A 23,180-nucleotide genomic window follows, 5' to 3' on the forward strand; every position below is an offset into this window, starting at 1 on the left:
TAACATATTAACATTCGGTCTATGGTGGATAGATGCAAAAAGTTTGAAGAAAATCGCAGACATATGAGAGAGGTACCAGAAAGTATGGACCGATGACTTCCTTATTCAAACTATATTTAATGTAGGTGAAAGTATGGTGTTGAATCGAATAATTATTTTTAATTTTATGAAATTTTAGCTATTTAAAATTTCTATCCCTGGTCGAGAGGCATCAGAAAGAGTGGGAGGAAAACACACATATTCACATCAGATATCGGGTATAGTGAAACCTGGAGAAATACTTAGTTTATAGTTAATTTTGGTCCTTTTTTGTGGAGGTATTTGAAGTAGTGCTCCGTTATATCGCATCTTCCCACCCGATATCGTGTTTGCAGATGTGTTGGGATGCGCGAATTTCGAATATTATGAACGTATAATTATTCAATATATTGACCTTTGTGGGGGAGATATCGAAAGGAATGGATTGATAGTGTCCATCTCCGAACTTGATCGAAGAAAGTAGATACCATATTGTTTTTGTTTTCATTCTTTTCATTCCTCTAATGTTGCTATTTTTACACCAGTAAAAGAGAATTAAACTACCTTACTCTATCTGAAAGATGTTGCTGGACAATTCCTGCAGGAAAAGTAACCAGACACACCTAAAATTTTATGACTAAATTTGCCATGGAATTGAAGTATTGAAAAGTTTGGATCATGTTCATGAAAGAAAATCCAGGCATTTCATTAATTTTTCGGTAACTCATTTTAAAAGTGAGGCAAAATATTAAATAAATGAGAACAACTTGTGAATGATTCTGACAGAAAGCGGACATAGCCTTAAGTGCCCAGTAGACGGCCAAATGCATGAAGCTTTCAGCGTACACGGTTCATGCATTCATTTTGCTTTTGATTTCGTCTTGTGCAGACAGTGTCGATAACGGACGATATAATTTTGGAGATATTGGCAGTGTGCTTAAAAAAGAAAGAAAATGATAACAGTGAGAGAAATAAAGGATCTGGATGGAAGAGTGGTACAAAAAAGGAAATTAATTCACTCATGAACATTTATTAGTAGAATTAAGACTGTTGTCGGTAAACGATTTTGGAAAATTACTAAGAATGAAGAGTTCCACTTACGAGAAATCAGCATCAATACTTCAAATTAATTTACTTTAATAAACCGATTAATATATTTTCATATTTAACATCTAAAAGTGCTGCCAACGACAAGTAAACTTCCAACAACTCAAAAACATGGTACATCTCAATATTTCCATCAACACAAGATCTGTTATAAAGATGGTAGAGATTAGACCATTTCTTCCGGAAACACACCCCCCCCCCAAAAAAAAAAAGGGTCAAAGTTTTGAAAACAAACGCTCAAAGTAAGCGAAATAAGCATCAAGCTCTCTTCAAACTTCACACATCCAAACGTTTTTGCTAACGCATTACCTGTACCTAACCCAAAAAGAGTCAAAATCTTCAATACTTTGAACAATTTTCAATAAACAAGTCTGCGATTCGTTACAACTTGCTATATCTAAATATTTCTCTTTATCAGAAACCTGAGATGAATATGGAATTTAATTTCGCATTAAATTGGATACAAAAGTTCGATTTTCTTGTAATTTTGCACATTTCATTTATCTGTATTAGATGAAGTATGAAAATAGAATACTTCCAAAAATGTGCACATATCTCCAATAAAGCTTAGGAAGTAGTCGCTATCTATAGTCTAAATCTGGCACCTTGTAATATTTATATCAGTCTTAGGTCAATATTGGCCAAATTCTTCGGAACCTCTCCCATAAATGGTCAACAGTTTGAATAATCATAACCCAAGGCTGGGGGTATACATCTGTCGGCATAACCGACTGATACTATTTTACTTGTAAAACTTTATTTCTGACCGCAAACCTCAGCTCGCCACCGAATTTGTGCCACTTGGCCACTGCTTTAATGTCCAATTTGACCAAACAATAACGTAAAATGTAATTTCGGCGGATAACGGCGCAGATAGCATACATATGTACGCAGCTAAGGACACAGATACAATCAGTCCAATGTTGATACAACTATTTAGTTTTGTTGACACCACCTTTAATTATTCATACAGAGGAGCATGCCATGTGGCTGTGTACGTTTGCATTGGCACTCGTAGTACGGAAACAGGAATAACTTGATACTGTTTGTTTCAGCGCTTATTATAATTCCCGATGACAAGCGTAGATAGAAGGTGTGCTCAATTTAATTAATTTTATATCTGGGTAAATATTGGAACAAATAAAAGGAAGAACGGTCACGTGACGTACAACCCTTCGTTAGGCAACACCTATGTATGTGCATATGTGTGTTTATACATTACCAGCACACTCTGGGAATGCACTTCTGCCCCGACACCCTTGCACCTGTTGAGTTCGATAGGGCGCATGCCATTGTACCATTTTTAATGGGATACTAATTGGGTGCCAGCGTTTCGCAGTCGGTCAGAACTGATTAGTTCATCGGATGCCAACGACATGACAACCTCGGCAGAAATGGCTTCAAGAAAATTTTACGAATATTTGCTCAAAGTGCGTGCCTACTTTCTGGGTAATTTCAGCAGCTCGGAATTGGGATATGTAGTTTTTCCGTTTTTAAAAATATTCAAACTCTTTGGATTCATGCCGATTCGCTTGGATCAAAGCTACCTGTTCAATGAGCGCTCAAAAATGGTATGGGATCTATGGGCGATACTGTGGTCCTTCCTCGGAAGTGTAATCTATGTGGGTAAGTGTGTGAGTTTGATTGGTTGGGTTTGATTTTGTTGTTCTTGGACACAAGAGCAGGTGCGGGCCGGAGCCCACACTTGCTACAGCCATATGCATATGGCTGCTGCTGCCCAACCTGTAACCGTGATTTCGATTCCACTTTTCCGTGGTTCTTCGACATTACATTTCGTTGCAAGATGCGTCGACGTAGACGTACTTCTATGTAGCCCCTTACCGTTATATGAGGGTTATATCAAGACGTCGTGTAGTTTGAAGTTTTGGTGTGACTTGCTGAGGAAGGATATAAGATGTCAGAATAGTAACTCTGAATTTGCTTGTCTCTTTCTACTACCAGGTGGTTTTGTTATGGGAGTTTGCCATATCGCATCGTCCAAAGGCATTGAACGGTTACATGAATACATCGTCATAGCCTATTTCACTACATGGGGCCAACTTCTGTCGCTGTTTATACTGGGTGGGTTTGGCGTCCTGCATAATTGGTTAAATATGCAACAGCTACAATTACTCTTAAGCCGGATTGCGAGAATCGATGAGCAATTGGACCGGGCGACGGGCCGGGCCGTGAACTACGCCTGCATGCGGAAAAAGCTCTTGATGCAGTTTGTTGTGGTGTTCGTGTTAACTGCCTCGATGTCGATGATCAACTGCATCATCATCTATTCGGACTCAGACAACTTGATCTTCAGTTCGAGTTGTTTCTGGTTTGTGTGTTTCTTCCCGATATTGTTGCTGACATTCAAGGAATTTCAGTTCTACAATATGATTTTTCTTGTCAAATCGAAATTTGAAATAATCAATGAGGAACTGACTCGATATGGCAGTAACAGCCAGTCGCAGCGAGACCGAATGCCGAATGATCTGCTTGAAATATTTCCGAAGTCGAAGTGCTCTGAAGATGATTTGAAGCAACTTTTGCATATTTACGTCAACTTATCTGATTGTGTGGACCTGCTGTTGCGGATTTTCGCTTGGCATCTGGTTTCATTAACCAGCGTCTCGTTTGGAGTCATAACCATCCAGGGCTACAACTTGTTTGCTGCTCTAATAGTCCGAGTTCTTCACATGAGTAGTTATCACTTGACCGTGACAATTGGCTGGATATTCCTACAAATTGGAGTTATTTGTATCAATGTTAGTGTTTGCAGTGCAACGGACAGAGCGGTAGGTCAACTTCCACACACACACGCACACACACACACACATGTACACACATATATATGTATTTACAATATTTTTTAACAAACATATTCTTGTTTTAACACCAAGATGTCTTTGACGGGGCCGCTGCTGCACAGAATAACTGCATCTAACAATAGCGTCGATCTTGCATTTAATCAAATAATTCAGATATTCTCTATGGAAGTGGTGCAGCGAAGGAACAGCTTTACTGCAGCTGGCTTCTTCAATATGGACTATAAGTTGATAACCTCGGTAAGTGACACAATACCAATGCCAGTCAAAAGGCCATAGTACTTAAATACTTTTTACAGATTATCGCCGCTGTGACTACATACTTGTTAATAATAATACAATTCCACACCAGCATGGGAAATCCGATAGTTCCGAGCGTTTAAAGTCAATATATCAACTAGTCACCAACGCAGCCAGTCCCAAAATCGCAATCGCAATCGAATTAACCTTACAAACAATGGCTAAAATAGTGCCCTGAGAGCGTCAGCTGTTGGGCGTTTTTATCGTCTAGTGCAGGAAGTGCATTTTCAAGCAAATAGCGTACAATTAATATTAGATAGAAAACAGCCACGATAATGTGCTTATGCGCCAACATGGCCTAACCATTTAATATTGAACTACTGTAGTACGAAAATGTCTCGAACTGTTCTGAATATATAACAATTGTAAACATGTACACATGTTGAAAGAAAGTGGGTGAGGAAGGAAAATATCAATTCTATGTGTATAAAAATAAATAAATAAATAAATAAATAAATAAATAATGTGAAAAATGCGCATGCATCTGTGTGTTTTCTTTTCATTCAATTTCATACGACATATATACGGGCAAAGCAATATAAGTGATCGAATTCTGGCCTTTAATAATAGTTGACAATCTTATTAATGAGCTAAGACAACAGCAATTGTCGTTGTATGCATATGAGAGAGTAGTGAAATGACTGAATGACTGACCGACCAAGAATCAATGACCAGACCAAACGGCTAAAGAATCTTGAATTTTTTCACGAGGATCAGTCTTAGTGTGTACGAAAAGTACTAAGGATATGCGTTTCAAAGGGGTTTTGTACTAAATTTGGTATTGGGTGAAGGGTCCCGGAATTTGATATTTAGGTCTCTGTTGTTATCTGGAATTGGTTTCGGAAATGCTTACTATGATTGTTCGAAAAAATTTGCCATTGAGTGAATGAATAGGGCTTGAATCCTGAAATTTGATATTGAGGTCACCGTTTAGATTTTGTGGTGGGCATTTTTTTTATTGTGAAAAGAGGCTGAGATAGTTTTGGTCCTTTGGCAAGGGTTTAACCAATATGCTCTAAAAATAATAAATACTTTAAAATATTATTAACTAGCTGGCCCGCTCCGCGTTGCCGGCCCGCACTTTTAGTCTTTAATGCATATTTTTTAAAAGCATGATGATTGCCAGATCTGGCTGGCACAGTGGCACAGTTTTTATTATAAATAATGACTCGACAAAAAATGTCAGTACATGTTCACGTACCGGTCGATTTAAAGTGTTATAAAAGACTTGATCCTATTTTTAGCCATAGGCTTTAATTTGAGTGTTAGAAACATAAATTATTTAGCACATCTATTAAAAAATGTATATCAATTGTTTATAATAAGCCCATGTCTGTTTGCCCGCTGTGGTACTGTTTCATGGGCCATACCAAAATATGTACCTATGTTGAATTTTTTTCTGCATTTTTTTAAACCCAAACTAGTCTTAATATACAGTTTAAGCCAAATCGATTGGAAAATGTAATGGAGACCGTCGAAATAGGTAAAATCAGAAGGTACCTTTATATGGGCACTACTTTGGAAATAGCTGAAATTAGGGGATACCTTCATATGATGTTAATACCAAAACAATGACAATATAATTATAATTTTTTTGAAATTATGTTCATTTTTCTAAAAACTCAAATTACTAAATTATGCCGAACTTTGTTTGAAAATTTAAAAAAAAATTGAAATCGGCATATACCCTTATATGGGGGATGTGCCAAAATGTAGACCGACATGACAAATGATTCTACATGTAACCCATAGGACTGTATCAAATTTAAAACTCTATCGTAAACTTTGTAAAGTAGATTTAAAGTCCTTTGTGTGTGATTAAGGCAGTATAATGTACCTAAGTCGCCGGTACCGGCGATTTAAATATCTTAAAGGTTTCGTGATAATTTTCAGAGGATATGAATCCTATTCTTACTAAATTTTCAGTTCGCTCACCATTTTGTATAGTCCGCATATAGCAGTCCCTGTTTATATCGGTATTTCACTGAATTTCCCATTGGTCCATATTTTGATATGAGCCCCATACAGCTGTGCCAGCCATTTTTATACCCTCCAACTTGGAAAGGAGGGTATATTAACTTTGTCATTCCGTTTGTAACATCCTTAAATATTCGTCGTAGACCCCATAAAGTATATATATTCATAATCAGCATAAAATTCTAGGTCGATTTAACGATGTCCGTCTATCTGTCTGTTGAAATCACGATACAACCCACATTATTTGACGTAGCAGAGCAATTTGTATTGTGTCTTGGATGGTTGGTATTGAAAATGAGATATATCGGTCCACGTTCTGGTATAGCCCCCATATAAAGGTACCTCCCAATATTCGGTATTTTGGTGATTTTTGACACATTTTTTCACGAATTTCTCTGAAAATTGGTAGATGTAGATCATAATGGGTCCCAGTTCGTGTGGCGAGTCATTGAAATTATAGGTCCACGTTTTGGTATAGCCCCCATATAATGGTACCTCCCGATATTCGGTAATTTGATGATTTTTGCCACATTTTTTCACGGATTTGTCCGAAAATTGGTATTTTTAGGTCATAATGGGTTCTAGCTCCTTTGGCGAAACATCGCATGTGTAGGTCCACGATTTGGTATAGCCCCCATATAACGGCCCCATATAACGGCATTTTAATGGTTTTTGCCACATTTCTTCTAATGTTTCCTTTACCCTAAGGTGAAGGGTATTAAAAGTTTGGCCCGGCCGAAACTGGAATTGGCATCTAGCAATTCCAGTCTGGAAGATCGCCATTTAACATCGTATTGTGCACGAACTTCATTTTCTTCATTTTACATTCAGAATTCAAGACAAAAAATAAAAAAGGTACTGTTCAATGTAGCATGTCAACTTGAAAAAATCTCATGCAATTCAAGAATAAGAGTGTGTGTCACATAGACAGTTTTTATTAACATTTTTGACGCGATTTTTTGGATTTGTTTGTAAATACCAGTCCATAAACGAAAAACAAAAAATCGAGTCAATTCAATAAAGTTAATCAAATTGAAAAACCAACCGTTCGTACCATGGTAATATTGATTTTTTTGTTCATAGCTTATTATCTTCCTAATAAAAACATAATAGTTTTGTCACTTTTCGCTTTATACTCCCAAAAAAAAAAACTACACATCATAAATTCCAAAAAAGGACAAATATACATTTGATGTCAAATGTCAAAATGGAAAAAATCATGAAATATAAAACATAACAATTGTACATTTCAAAAGTCAAAGTGAACATTCACAAAGTTCAAATTTTTTCACGATTTTTTTTGCATTTTATCCTTTTCCAAGATATAATTTTATTCGAGAGACAATTCCGAATTTGTCTGAATCGTTAAAAACAGATCATCGGTTCTTGAGTTATAAGCGTAGTAACTAACACAACTTTCTTTTATCTTCTTCTTCTATATCTATAAAAGAGGAAAATGTTTGTACGTTTGTTTGTTTGTTTGTTTGTTTGTTTGTAATTTATGGACTCGAAAACTGCTGAATAGATTTTTCTGAAAATTTCCATATATACTGCAACATTGCCTGAAAGTAACATAGGCTATATACATTTTTGAATTTCCACTTGGAACTGGAGATATAGCATCAGAATCGGAGGTACCTCCCAAAAATTTAGATTTTATATGCACATATCTATTGATCGGTTAAAGATACAGTCTCCAAATTTGGAATGTGTAACGGAATTTGGAACAAAAATAAGTTTGCTAAATTATATTGTAATCGGTTCAGATTTGGATATAGCTCCCATATATATTTTCGACCGATTTCGTTCATTTGATGCCTCAAACACAATATGAATGTTCGATTCCAATGAAATTTGGAATATGTGACGGGATTTGATCCGAAAATAAATTTGTCAAATTATATTGAAATCGGGTCAGATTTGGATATAGCTCCCATATATATTTTCGGCCGATTTCAAGCATTTGATGCACCAAACACGCTATGTATCCCCAATTTCAATGAAATTTGAAACGTGTGATAGGTTTTATCTAAAAAAATTTATTTCCCAAATTATATTGAAATCGGTTCAGATTTGGATATAGCTCCCATATATATTTTCGGCCGATTTCATGTATTTGGTGGACCAAATAAGATATGTATGTCCAAATTTAATGAAATTTAAAATAAGTAACGGAATCGGGAGCAAAAATGAATTTTTCAAATTATATTGAAATCGGTTCAGATTTGGATATAGCTCCCATATATATTTTCGACCGATTTCATGTATTTGATGCACCAAACACGCTATGTATCTCTAATTTCAATGAAATTTGGAATCTGTAGGGGAAATTAAAACGAATATACATTTGTCAAATTATAGTAAAATCGGTTGGATATAGCTCTCATATATATTTTCGACCGATTTCATGTATTTTATGCACCATGCACGATATGTATGTTCGATTCCAAAGAAATTTGGAATATGTAACGGGATTTTGATTAGAAAATAAATTAGTCAAATTATATTAAAATCGGTTCAGATTTGGATATAGCTCCCATATATATTTTCCGCCGATTTCACATATTTGATGCACAAAACACGATACGTATTTCCGATTCCAATGAAATTCGGCATGAGTGGCTAAATTTGGTACAAAAATAAATTTGACAAATTATATTCAAATACGCTCAGATTTAATTATAGCTCCCATATATATACTCAGCCGATTTCACATATTTGATGCACCCAAAGCGAGAAAGACGAAATCTGGCACCAGAAAAAATTGCCAAATTTTATTGAAATCAGTTGAGGTTTGGGTATAGCTAACATATGTGTGGTTACAATAATAAATGTGACAAATTAATTGGAAATTAGTTAAGATTTGGATATAGCTCCCATATATATATTCTCCTCCGATTTCACGTATTTGACGCACCAATTTCAATGAAATATGAAAGATGTGGCGGAATTTGGTGTAAAAGTAATTTTTTTAAAATTATATTTAAATCGGATCAGATTGGGATATGATTTTAATAAGAACCATTGACCCACAACGCCTTAGGCTAACACTAAAAAACAACACAACAATTAATTTGAAATACGCTTATTACGGCGAAGTATGTTGCTATCTCGAATTCATTAATTGCAACAGAAATGTCACTCAACTTCAAAAGATTGCAGTTTACTGCACGCTTGGTATTTGCTATGAAATAAATAAATCCGAAGGACAAACCCTTCGTGTATGTATGTCATGTTACTGTTTTTCTAATGATTTTGTATATTTACGCATTAAAGTAGTGCAATAATTTTTTTTTAATTATAAAATTTGTTTTTTTTTTTAACCAACATATATTCGTAAATAAAATTTTGAATGCATATAAAATCAAAAGGGATAGCGAAGCGCACCGGGTTCAGCTAGTATATATATATATATGCTGAAAAACTGAAGAAGCGAAAACTTCTGGTACACTTACTTGCATTATATAATAGCATACTTATTTGGTTACAGGCGCCAAATTGAACTATGTGCAGTTTTCGGCAAAACTGCCAAATTTTCGGCATTCGTACTGCAATTGCTGGTGCAATTTTTACCTCCACTGTATGGCTAAACAACCAGAGCAGCTTACTTAGCCGAGTTGAGATCACTACCGTAGCCAGTAGATTCAGAAGACCAGCTTTGCCAACCCCCGTTTTACTTGTTGTATACAACGATAACAACAACAACAACACCACCACCAGCGACTATGGAGGTTTGGCGCTTGGCCATATGGTTTTAATGCTGTTTCGAGCAACATTTTGAGATCGCTTTACCAGTTGATTTCGAGACTTGCGTGCAGGCGGACGTGTGCGGATTGATGTGGTGCTCGGGTCCAGAGAGTGGTGCGACAAAACAACAAAAACACACACGCAGTTACCCGAACTGAGCAATGTGTTTGTAGTAACATTGTTGTTTTTTACTTTAAGCTGCTCTGCGACAGCAATGATGAAATAAGAAACGCCATTCGTATTCGAGACGGTCGACGTGATGATGAGAATGTGCATAAAATTAAAACACGTCGAAATCATTTTACAGAACTTATTGAAAGCGGGCCAAGTGAGAGTGTGCGTTCAAAAGTGTTTTTGGTCGTGACATCGTGTAGTGCTTCGCCTATTTCTCTTTCCAACTTTATCGGCAATTGAGCTGACCTAACCCGTGAGTGTGTGCCACTTGAGGAAGTTAAAGTTCGCTGAGTAATTTTAAATAAAAAATTGGAAGCCGTAACCAAAAATGTCGCTTGCTACGTTTATGTCTCACTAATTTCAAATACACAAACATACATTCATATGCAATATACGGAACGAGAGGAAAACGTCCTATTCGATCTTAAACCAGCCTTGAGGAGAAACTTCCAAATGGTTACAAATATGGCAAGCAGCGACAATTGCATGTGTCGCAGCAGCCACCCCATTCCCACCAATAGCGAAAACAATGGCTCCAAGTATACCAAAAAAGCAACCAAAATGTACGGTCATGCGAAGAGCAGATACAGACCTTACTCCCACAACAAACGCCCAACCGAATTTATGTTAAGGCTGATAGTCGGTATTTGGTGTTTATTCAGCTGTGTTACCCCTATACCGGGTGCTGCGGTCTACACAAGTACGCCGACAAGACCAGGTGAGCCTTTGAGCACAGGTAAATCGGAAAAGAAATGCACTGACATGACCTGACAACAGCTACAGAAATATTTGCACGAGAAGTCCTCATCAATTTCTGATTACAAATTGACATTTGCCTCCGCCGGCCTCGAGGCCAATTGAATTTCTGCGAGAGTCAATTGCTGCTGGCTGTAAATCATTTGATTGTAATAATAACAACCGAGCAAAGCAGAAAACAGGTTTCGCCAGTGACCGCAATTGACCGTTAGTTAACTAGCAAATTTCATTTACGAACGACAAATGGCCCCATATTCGACGTACTTACATTAGGTGTGTTTGATAACTCTGTAATTCTTAGCAATTTGCAGCAAATGCAACTGGATGCTGTTCGATAAGTTAAAGGTTCTGTTAATGAGAACGAGTGGAGAGGGTATTATTAAGAGTTGAGTGACTGAGAGCTCGCAAATTCATACAATTTGAGGACCCAATGTTTTCTTGCTGGATTTACTTGAATATCGTTCGTTAGCTTCTTGTAATGTTTGTATTATGGGAGAGAGAGAGAGAGGAAGGGAGTAAATTCCCTCGGCAGAAGTTACCGAACAAGTTTTACTGCAACAGTTATCATGCATACCTGTTGTATGCATATATGACTGTGTGCATCTCATTATCGTGAGTATTTTCGTGAACACGCGTTTTTACTTAAAACAAATAGTCCAGCTGCAGGATTCGGGCAACAGAAGTAACACAATAAAGCTAATAGGGCATTTACATAACATTTTTATTCCACATTATCAGAATTTATAGTTTACTCATTTTATCATGGTTGGATACTCCTGTACGGAATCTACCAACATTTCAAAGCAAAAGTGAATTAATGGCTTTTTTCAACATTTTTTATTTAAAATACTTACTCCAAATGAACATGCATTTTTACATCGCCGCCTTTCCATCTTTTGTGCACATTAAAAACTACAGTCTAGTCTTAAAACTACAAACTGAAACGGTGCCTCGGAGAATAAACCATTAGAAGGGAACCCCGCAAACATTCCCATTTGACATGGAATTGTCTGTGCTCTCAGTTTGCTTACTATTTTTGAACTATCGGTTATAAATGCGTTTGGTGCGCCGTGTGGTGTGGCTTGGTGTTGGACACATAATGCGTAAGGTGCTAATGAGACGAATCAAGCAGATCCTAAACAGATCTGCTTTTTCTAGAGCTGATCTAGTTTTTGCCACAGGTGTGAATTACTGACTGCGTTTAGACTATGTTTCAGTGTGAGACGAGTTTACTTTAATACAGATTGAAAGTACATATAGAGCTATTGCCGCAAACAATGAAACACGCCATTGAGTTCTTCAATTTCATCCGAATCGGATTAGGGAAGTTAAGAGGTATCAAAAGCTAGAAGCAAGTTAAGAAGAGAACAATAAAAAGCATCGTGGGTACTGTTGGGTGATGTAAATCAGGACTTCTGGAAATCAATTCGGAAGAAGAGATCAATAAAAAGCGTCGTGGGTACTGTTGGGTGATGTAAATCAGGACTTCTGGCAATCCATTCGGAAGAAGAGATCAATAAAAAGCGTCGTGGGTAATGTTGGGTGATGTATGGACTTCTGGCAATCCATTCGGAACAAACCAATAAATTTGAAATATAATATGCCAAACTTAACACAATTTTACCTGGCGTTTACACAATACATGTCGATGATGAATTTCCGAGAGATAAAAAATGTGTACTGTTTCTATACCAGTGTTTTCCAAAGTATATGTCACGATCCAATGGTGGGACGCAACTAAATACTGTGTGGGGCCCGAAATTCGGGACGGTTTAGAACCTTCTTTAACTGCGTAGAACCGAAAGTGCGAATACTACCTCAGTGTTTTTAAAAATTCTGTCCCCGACATTCCACCTACAGTAGGCACGCCCCCCTTATTTTACTTGCAGGACTGAAAGAACTGTGTCTTTAAAAAATGCATCTGCTTTTGTTAACTCATTGTAATCTTTGTGAACACAGAGGAGCACTGGTTCCAAAAGCATTACCCGATGCGACTAAAAGTTAGTAATATTGAATTTGATGCTAACTGTACAATTACAAAAATAGAAAAGAAATTATTCTGTTGAAATATATAGTTAACATCACCATTGCGGCGGTATTTTTCAACGGATTTTTTTGAATTTTTTGAATTCCTTCCAAATGGTGGGGAGTATACAAAGTTCTGGCCGGGAGAACTTACTGCCTTTTTACTTGTTTTACTGATAATTTAACACGTTTCCAATCAAAGTCAGAATCTCCTTTTATTCTTCATTTTTGTAAGGAACTAAATATAATATCTTCCAATTAATTTTCTTAAAAACTATTGTACCTGAAAACATAGTTCATTCTGATATTTACGGTGAAATGTGTAAAATATTTCTTTTTTTTTCTACACTTTCTGCCAAAAACCAAATTTTATGCTTTTTTTTCTGGCGTCAAGTCACAAAAGGCCGAGGCAAAATTATTCAAAAACAAGTAAGCAAAGGCTACAGTCGAGCGGGGCCGACAGTTGAATACCCTACAACACTATAATAAACGATACAGTTTATATAGGCGAGATACTCGAAAGAATTCCACAAGATATTGTGACAAATAATAAAAGATTTTTCTATTTCTCTAATTTTCGAATAATAGCAACTTTAACTAATTTGCTAATTTCCAATTTATTGGAAGATGTTGCACTTAAATGGTCTTCCTAGATCTGGAACCAATATTTCCCAAAGACCTATAATCTCTCAGAAGTGGCAAAAGATTAACATTTATTATTGGTTTTTGACTGAAACGCATCTATATGAGATACAGACATTTGACTATATTCTTCTACGAAATCAGCGTTAACGGAATAGTCAGAAGTGTGTTTTTCCTGTATTTGTGAATTCTCCAAAAAATCACTGGAATGGACCTTTTCGTATTTTGTCTACAAAAGTTGGCAAACTATTTCACACATTGAATATTTTTGGATGGCCATCCATAACTGCTTGGCTTTTTGCAATGCCCGTAACCCCCATTCAAATGTGGGTAAGGATCGGGCAATAATTACGACCTGCTGACAATTTTGCAGTTTTTTTGGTCCATTTCAACCCCTAAATATATGGCGACCATGTCCAAAAAGAGTAGGCTTCTATTCTGACCCTCATCCGATCTCCACGCAAAATTTCGTTAGGATCGGGCCATAAATGCGATCTGTATATGATATCCTGATATCCTAACTACCTAGTTTTGTTAGCTTTAGAAATATTACCAAATGTTTAATTCAAAATGAAAATATGCAAAAAATGTGACAAAATTGAAAAAATATGAGAAAATGTTTCAAAATCAATATTTTCATCTTTAGAGAGATATTTTTATGCGATTTTTTAGACGTTGTTTCTTTCCTGCCAAGAGGCCATTCTGAATTAATGAGAACTGTCGAAATCAGTTCAGCCGTTCTCGACATATAAGAGATCTTTCAAGCATATCTTCTTTGATAGACATATATATCGCACATATTTTGCTATATATCCGTTTTGTTGGATGTTAACATCAATGTAAAGATCAGGAGTAACCTTGTCATGGCTTTGTGATTTCGCCGGGATTTAAAATATTCGCGATTTAATGAAAATTTTTGAATTTTTTCAACACAAAAGATATGGTCTATTTTACCCGCTAAATATTATCCGATGACCACCCAAAGTGGTAGGCTTCTTCCCCGCGCTAAACTCTAGCTACATGCGAAGTTCCGCGTCGATTGGTCTATAATTGCTTCCTGTATAGCTACTGCAAAATCCGACATTTTTTCAGTTTTTGGTCCATTTCGAACCCTAAATATTATGCGATCATCTCCAAAGGAAATAGGGTTCTATTATGACCCTAGCCCCACCTCCATTCTAAATTTCGTGAAGATCGGGCCAAAATTGCGACCTGTAGAGTGATTACAAATTAAAATGGACAGACGGACAGACGGACGGACGGACATACATAGCTAGATCGACTCAACTCGGCGAGATAGGAAGATCCATATATACTTTCCTATGTGGGAAATCAATATTTCGAGGTGTTACATAATTTTTGGCCCAATCAAACTTATAATACCCCCAACACATAGTGTTGTAGGGTATAAAAATGAAATATTTTTGCGCTTTTTGGACACATTGATGCAAATATTTTTTTTGGTATGACATGGAAATAAAGATTTGTCTTCTTTGGTGACCAGTAAAACTTGATGAATTCTTTGTTTGCATGAGTTCAAAAATAATATAATACATATGAGTTCCTGGCGTTTACGGCGTATGTCAAATGATAATTTAAAATTTTTGATTTAACCATTTTAAGGGCATTTTAAACCATATTATGAAAAAAACCCAAAAAGAACCCTTTAGTGACTCGCTTGAGGTTAAACTTTAGCCTCGTAATTACATTAGCAAAATTGCTAAAGGCACTATGTACCTAAGATCAGCAGGTTCCAATGATATTTGAAACAAGGTGGAAGTCCTATACCAATTTTTAAACCATTCCGTTCAAAAATAATATGGGTGTGTACCGTTAAATTGGGCGATAATAAAGCAAGAGTGATGAAAATACCCTCCACCATAGGGTAATGGAAACATTAGAACCAATTATGACCCACTAATACCAAATTTTAGGGGAAAATGTGGCAAAAATCATCAAAATACCGAATATCGGAAGGTATACATACACTGTTTCGCCATCAGAGCTAGAACTCATTATGATCAACGAATACCAATTTTTAGACAAATCCATGAAAAAATGTGGCAAAAATGATCAAAATACCGAATATCGTGAGATACCTTGATATGGGGCCTATACCAAAACGTGGACCTATACATGCAATGTTTCGCTACCGGCTTTCCTGCTTAAGGACTGTCTCAGAATAAAGTATGGTTCGAGGGCTTCGCGACAACTCATAAAATTGAAATAGGATCCACTTGGGGATACTTTCAGTTGTACCAACAAACAGATTTAAGAGACAATAGGTTTGCCTGTGCTCAAGGGACCCTCTGCTATATTATTTCATTTCACACACATGTTTCAACTCGTATTATATTACAGATGTCGACTTTCGATCGAACCCATCATTTGAGCCCATTTGCAAACAACAGCGGGAGCACTTTATAGAGAGCGACGGCAAGGAATCTAGTCTCATTTTGGAATTTAATAAAGCCGATTTAAGTTTCAATGAACGGTCCTGTACGAGGATATTGAGCGCCCCTCCCAACTATAGCTTTATCATTAGACTAATTTTACCAAAACTCTGGCATGCGTCTCATTATAACAGCAACAGCCATGGGCATCGTGCAACGCCCACCCAAGAGCTAGTACAAGGACGGCATGAAAGGGCTGCTGCCAATAATGATGCCGGAACATCGAATGCCACCGCATCACTGAAAATTGGCCGTCGTTGTCCTTTGAGCATTGTAAGTATGATGTATTTGTAAACTGGGTTCGGGTATCGTTTAATAGCTTTTAAGTCATTAATAGAGACGGTCCAAAAGGTACCGCAGTGTAATCAATACATGCCCTGTAAAAAGGACATATTGGCGGACATCAACATGTGTAGTATCAACTCTATATAGCCTAGCGTGTCTTTTAAGTTATAAAATTGTTGGAAGGGCTTAAATGACAGCACCTTAATCTCTTATTCCTACTGCCATAAAATATATGTGGCCAAGGCTAAAGTAACACATGGTCAGCAATTCAGTTAAAAAGAATAACTTTATACCTTGTTTTTGACGTGCTACCTAGTTTTGTTTACGCCTAACCAACAATAAAGCAATGAATTCTGCAACCGAAATAAGCATTAGCTCTGCTTTTAGCTATTGCTATATTCGCTTGAGCCGAGTGAGCAAACGATAATATATTTTTATGGTTGTGTGTTTTCAATGTATAAATTAATAAACCAGTAAAGAAAGTCCTAAAGTCGGGCGGGGCCAACTTTATGATACCCTACACCACTTTGCTAATTTAGTAGAGCTCCGCATAACAATTACAAGTTTTTATGGGAGAATTCAATCATATACGCTATGATTATAATAAGAATTTAAAGGTCAAAGGACTAAATATGCCGAAGCATTTGTATCTTTTAGATTCGGACTTGTATTGCCCATTTGGTGCGCAAATAATTTGAAATCGGATAAAAATATATGTGGGAGCTACATCCAAATCGGCAAAGATATTTCTGAGCTGTATTTGATATATTTCCCTGAATATCGTTGTTACGGAGTGCATATTACGGCTGTGGGTAACAAATACAACAAATCGGATGACCAATATATATGGGAGCTATAGCTATATCTGAGCCGATTTCCAACAAATTTGACATGCTAGCTTCTAGAGTCAATTCGATCGTATGTGCCAAATTCCATCCCATTTGGGCAAATATTAGACGTTTGGTGCACAATAAGAGGTAAATCGGACGAAGTTATATATGGGAGCTATGGGAGCAAAGGTATTTCTAAGCTGCATTTGATATATTTCCCCAAATATTGTTTTTAAAGGGTGCATATTACGGCTTCGGAGAACAAAAATAATAATCGGATGAACAATATATATGGGAGCTATAGCTATATCTGAACCGATTTCGATCAAATTTGGCATAATTATTTTCAGGCCTAATTTGGTTGTATGTGCAAAATTCCATTCTATTCGGGCTGATATTACACGTTTGGTGCACAATAATAGGCAAATCGGACGAAGATATATATGGGGGCTATATTTAAATTTTGGCCGATTATCTCCAATTTTAATAGGGTTTGTCCTTGGGCCAAACAAATGATTTGTGCAAAATTTCATCTGGATCGGATAATAAATGCGAACTATACTTTGTTTGCAAAAATACATGGACAGACGGACGGACATACGGACGGACGGACATGCACAAATCGACTCAGAATGTGATTCTATGCAGATCATCAAAAGGAACTATGGGTCTATCTCGTTTCCTTTTGCCTGTTACAAACAAATGCACAAAGACATTATACCCTGACCACCTTGTGGTGGCTGTGGGTAACAAATATATGGGAGCTATAGCTATATCTGAACCCATCTTTACCAAATTTGACATACTAGCTTCTATACTCAATTCGGTCGTAAGTGCTAAATTTCATCCCATTTGGGAAAATATTAGACGTTTGGTGCACAAGCAAAAGTAAATCGGACGAAGTTATATATGGGAGCTATATCCAAATCTGAACCGATATCGATGAGTCGCAACCTGAATGTTATCGTTTCTCTTTCTCTTTCCATTTTCAGTTTAGTTCCCATGATCCTCATACACCGCAATGGCGCGTTGATCCGTGCCAATTGGAGGACACGGCGCCGGAAATGGAGGACCCTGTGCGTTTATTACATGGCCGAGTCCGCATTGTCTGGGAACACCGAAATCAAACGCTAAATAGCAAACTTATGGTTACCGTTCTGGGGAAGGGGGTTCAATGCAGAAGTGAAAACAAGCACCAGTGCCTTAAGATCGGGTAAGATGTCATCGAAAATTTCCTTATTTTAACATACACGCGTACTGGCTTCGGATTATTCTTGAGCACCGTAAGTTTTAAACTTGGAAATTGCACAGAGGCTCATATCTTGTATATTAGGCATTTACCAAATGTAGAATTTACCATTTGATGTCTTGATTTCGCCTACCTCAACTATTTTGGCGATATTCAAGCCTCAACGTGACTTTTTGAATTCTTGGTTTTGCAAATTTGTTTGGACACTCAGAACAGCGATTTTCGATTCACATTTTAACAAACATTGTCTTGAACTTCTGCTTATTCGGATCATCAGGCATCTTGGGTGAGGATGCTTTACAAAAGCCAAAGAGTTCAAAACCATTGAATTAAACTTAGATGGAACGCACCAAATGTCTAGAATTTGGTGGCATCATTCCATGGCAAAATGGCAAACCGTGTCAAATATCGAATATCTTCCGATAGACGAGACAAGCAGCTCATACAGGTAGCTAGGAGCTTCAGCTTCGCTACGTTGACGGGAGGCTCGTTATAAGGGCGCCGTTTCATTTCTTTCATCAATTTATTTATTCTTCCATTTTGTAACAAAACGGCATGGAAGACCATATACAGTTATTTCCGAATCCGAGTAGGAAAATAAAATTTAGTAATGAATTTAAAGTTATATTAATGTCAATTGAAAGTTGTGTGTTCCAAGTGTTATAAGGAATTTGCTGGCCACGAAAAACACCAAGGATCCTCAGATTCACCACAAAAGAATTAGCAAAAACTCTTCTCTTTTTGAAAAGTCAATTGTCTAAATAGAAGAAAGAAATAAAAAACAAAATGGCACAACCCGAACAAGATGCGTTTTGGTCTGTGATGGTGGTACCGGCAAGACAACATTCGTCAAACGTCACATGGCTGGTAAATTTGAGAAGAAATACGTTGCCACACTCGGTGTCGAAGTGCATCCATTGATTTTCCACACAAATCGTGGTGCCATCCGATTCAACGTCTGGGATACAGCTGGCCAGGAAAAATTCGGTGGTTTACTATTACATTCAGGGTCAGTTTGCCGTTATTATGTTCGATGTGACGTCGCGTGTTACCTACAAGAACGTACCAAATTGGCACAGAGATTTGGTGCGTGTATGCGAGAACATATCAATTGTGTTGTGTGGCAATAAGGTCGACATCAAGGATCGCAAGGTGAAGGCCAAGAGTATTGTGTTCCACAGAAAGAAGAATCTACAGTACTATGACATCTCGGCCAAATCAAATTACAATTTTGAGAAACCTTTCCTTTGGTTGGCCCGTAAATTGGTTGGTGATCCCAATTTGGAGTTTGTGGCCATGCCAGCCTTGCTGCCTCCAGAAGTCAAAATGGACAAGGACTGGCAACTACAAATCGAAAGAGATTTGCAGGAAGCCCAAGAAACCGCTTTGCCCGACGAGGATGAAGACTTGTAAACCTTCGAACCAACCATCCTCACACACCCACACACACACTTTCACCCTCCTCTTCATTGTCGTCGTTTCCCCTCTCTTTCCTGCTGCTCTGCATACAATCCGTTTCCCAGAAGTAAGGCTGCTGCATTCGACAACCATTTATTATTTTTTGTTAAAAATAAATTGGTTCGACTCCATTCCTCCAGATCGGCCAAAATTTGGAAGGGAAGGAAAAAGGATATTATATGGAGCACAATTTATATTACTTTTAATTGTAATTAACAAAAAACACACACAGAATTGTAGGCATTTAAGAAGTACTCTTTATCTCTGAACAACAGCAAAGAAGTAAAGCTTAATATAAAAGAAAAGAAAAAGAAGATAAAAAGAAAACACACTATTATTTATTCTTCCATTTTGTAACAAAACGGCATGGAAGACCATATACAGTTATTTCCGAATCCGAGTAGGAAAATAAAATTTAGTAATGAATTTAAAGTTATATTAATGATTATTAATATACCTCGGAAGGATGTTGAAGAAGTTCGACTTGTTTTCCCCTCCGAGAGTCCTATGCACTAGACATTTTGGCACTAAGGAATAGCCTTTTCTACCATCTTATCTTTACAGGGATGAACCGATTTTGTGTATTTCCAAAGATTTAATTTGCGATGGCATACGTCATTGTCCATACAGCAACGAACATGATAGTGACGAAGATTACGCCATGTGCTGGAAACGTAGTCGACTGGGCGAACCGGTGCCACCGGCGATGGACTCGGATATTTTCGAGCACCTCGCCCTGGAGGTATTTCGTAATCTGTTTGCGTTTGATGTGCCCTCAGTGGCAAAGGCAACAGCCACAATGCCGTTGAAAGGTGTCAATAGTGTCGTGGACCAAAACATATCAGCCGATGCCGATGGCGATGACGATGAAAAGCCTGATGGAGTTTTAGTAGCAGTAGATGAGAATAAAAATAGCACCCACAAGATTTCAACACCTGATACAGTCAACGACACTGCAGGCGGCCATCATCACCGGCGAAATGGCACGAGAACAGGATTGAACTCTGACCTTTCGAAATATGGACCCTGGGGCTATTTGATGCTAGGAATGTTATTGTGCGGCGGAGCCCTTCTAATCTGCGGTTTATGGGGTAAGTGTTGGAATGCTGTGGGAGAAGATTGTGTGGTGTCACTCATTTATGTTTTCCAACCATCCTTCATTTATCATCGACATTTCCTCTACTAACCTCCCTTGAAATTGCAATTCTGACCGGCTTTATGTTACTCTAAACACTGAACCTCATTAGTCTGCTGTTGCCGCTTTAACTATCACATTGAAACCATTCGTTCACTTTCAGCATCCGCGTCGCAGCACGCAGCCAACAATGAACGGGAATCGGCTTTGCAAAATGCGAATGCAGCTAATATCGCAGCTGGGCTGGTAAACGACAGTCTCTCCACCCCGGCCGCACCACCCAACTACGAAGAATTGGATCCTCCGCCGGCGTATTCGGTATTGTTTCCCCATCAGAAAGCAGCATCCAGCAACACCCTCAATTCTCTGGATGTCCACGCCTCCGTGTCTGCGCATCAGCAACTATCTCCCTCAGCAGCACCCAGTAGTAGATCTACGACGCGGACAGATACAGAGGTGACTGCCTCCAGCAACGCCAACATCGCTCATAACGACTGAAGCGAACATCAAGTACGTCCTCCGTCCACGTAGGTCGGTGGCATTGCAGTCAACATGCACACGGTCACTCATAAATCCACTTTGACTGGTGGAGCAGGTATATATTGACTAAACAACGCCGTTCCGCATGGTATTTTGGCCAGTCCGGTCCCTGGGTGGTTCAACCCTTGCGTTGCGAAAGGACCAAAGTCCCCTTTTGTGGTTATGTACTTTGCTCCATTCTCCTCCCTCGTTCAAATTCATGGTCTGCGGTTTTCGAAGTTATTGTTTTTAAGGACTGACTTAAAATTACTATTTTTATACAAACGTAGGCATACATACATATATTATTAACCAACGAAATGTTTAGATATAAGGGAATAACTTGTTTTCGTTTTAAGATTGTCTATTGAATGCTGCATTTAGAGACCAAAAAAAAAAAAAAAAAAGAAACAAAAAAAAAAAAACTGCAATAAATTTAAGAATTAGAAGAACATTTTTATAATTTATTGTAAAACTAGTGGCAGCTGTGTGTGTTGGGTGCCACCGCGATTCTACTCGATTTGAAACCCTTTGCCTTGTGGCGACACAAGGTGATGAACTGCAAATAAAAAGAGTTTTTCAAACGTTTTTCATGCAAACTATGAGATTTTTCGCATACGATTTCAGATGTCGAAGCACATTTGCTATAATTTTAAAACTTCAAAAGAAAAGGAGGACAATTTATTCGAACCACTACTGTTCGTTTACGCAAAAGCTCAGCCAAAGTGGACGGATCGCGACAATTTTTCATACATGTTCTGTTTTAATCAGCTGTTCAATGATAAAATCTTACATGTTTGAAAACACTTCGAGCAATGAGATTGGATTGGTTTAACTTATATGCACTTTTGAAGCATGCTACGTTCAAATATGTCAAAAAGAAAAAAAAAACTAGCATATAATTATGAAAAATTGTGGGCATTGCCAAGCAATGGACACATCCGGACGCGCAGATGTATTGAAAACGATAGACAAGCATATTTGGTCTTCAGACTTCCACGTAGTTGTAGTTGTATAATTGTTAACTCTTAACGTATGGTAATGTGATATAATGTAAAAGAAATAAAACAACCGAAATATGTAGAAATGTTTTTTCATCTCACCCTGTATATTAGCCACTAACGCTCCTTAGGTGGCATGACATAATGCACGTCTGTTCAATTACACATGTTCATTTAACAGGACTACCTAAAATAAGATGTTGCGTTCAAAAAATACTCAACATTTCCACCATGACAAAATACTTTATGATCTGATAAAAAATTATGTCACTTTAGAATTTGTTCTAAAACAAAGAGCCTTAGGACGGACACAATATTTGACCCATTTCACCCACTAAACATTATTCAACGATCGGCAACATTGCGCGTCGATCGGTCCGTAGCTATGGCTTCAAATAACTGTTTAAGGCTCTATCAGAGCTGCACATATCGTGTGATCTGTGGACGACAGTTGCACATATCGTGTGATACTTGGCCGACATTTCAGATGTGAAATGCATGAGTAAAGTACGTACCATGGTAGAAGAACAAATGTAGATGCATCAACGATTCAAAACATTGATATGTCAATATGGTTTAAATGTTTTTTTTTTTTCATAAAATAGTAGGTTTATATTATGGTACAATAAGGAGGTAGAACACATGGTACAATGATATCAAGGTAGGGCTATGATACCATATGATT

The 23,180-nt window shown here is 37.5% G+C and overlaps 2 protein-coding genes and 1 pseudogene across 4 annotated transcripts; all 3 read left to right on the top strand.

The window, feature by feature from the left end:
- The first annotated feature begins 1,710 nt into the window (after positions 1-1,710).
- LOC105261759 (gustatory and pheromone receptor 32a-like) lies at positions 1,711-4,666 on the top strand. Its single transcript, XM_011293872.3, has 4 exons — positions 1,711-2,751; positions 3,088-3,914; positions 4,020-4,184; positions 4,244-4,666. Exons 1-4 carry the CDS (start codon positions 2,502-2,504, stop codon positions 4,325-4,327), a joined length of 1,326 nt encoding a protein of 441 aa, XP_011292174.2. The 5' UTR covers positions 1,711-2,501; the 3' UTR covers positions 4,328-4,666.
- A 5,331-nt stretch (positions 4,667-9,997) lies between these two features.
- Positions 9,998-22,581, top strand: LOC101890315 (uncharacterized). Of its 3 annotated transcripts, none has more exons than XM_059130761.1 (5): positions 9,998-10,860; positions 15,927-16,291; positions 18,126-18,346; positions 20,405-20,931; positions 21,088-22,581. In XM_059130761.1, exons 1-5 carry the CDS (start codon positions 10,527-10,529, stop codon positions 21,471-21,473), a joined length of 1,833 nt encoding a protein of 610 aa, XP_058986744.1. In that variant the 5' UTR covers positions 9,998-10,526; the 3' UTR covers positions 21,474-22,581. The 3 variants fall into 3 exon arrangements, with proteins under 3 accessions (XP_058986744.1, XP_058986745.1, XP_058986746.1); XM_059130762.1 differs by having other exon boundaries at positions 9,999-10,842; XM_059130763.1 differs by having other exon boundaries at positions 10,001-10,860; positions 21,139-22,581.
- LOC101890487 (GTP-binding nuclear protein Ran-like) lies at positions 18,771-20,003 on the top strand (annotated as a pseudogene).
- Positions 22,582-23,180: the final 599 nt, after the last annotated feature.

Source organism: Musca domestica, unplaced genomic scaffold (assembly GCF_030504385.1).
Source record: "Musca domestica strain aabys unplaced genomic scaffold, Musca_domestica.polishedcontigs.V.1.1 8, whole genome shotgun sequence".
Lineage (NCBI taxonomy): Eukaryota > Metazoa > Arthropoda > Insecta > Diptera > Muscidae > Musca > Musca domestica.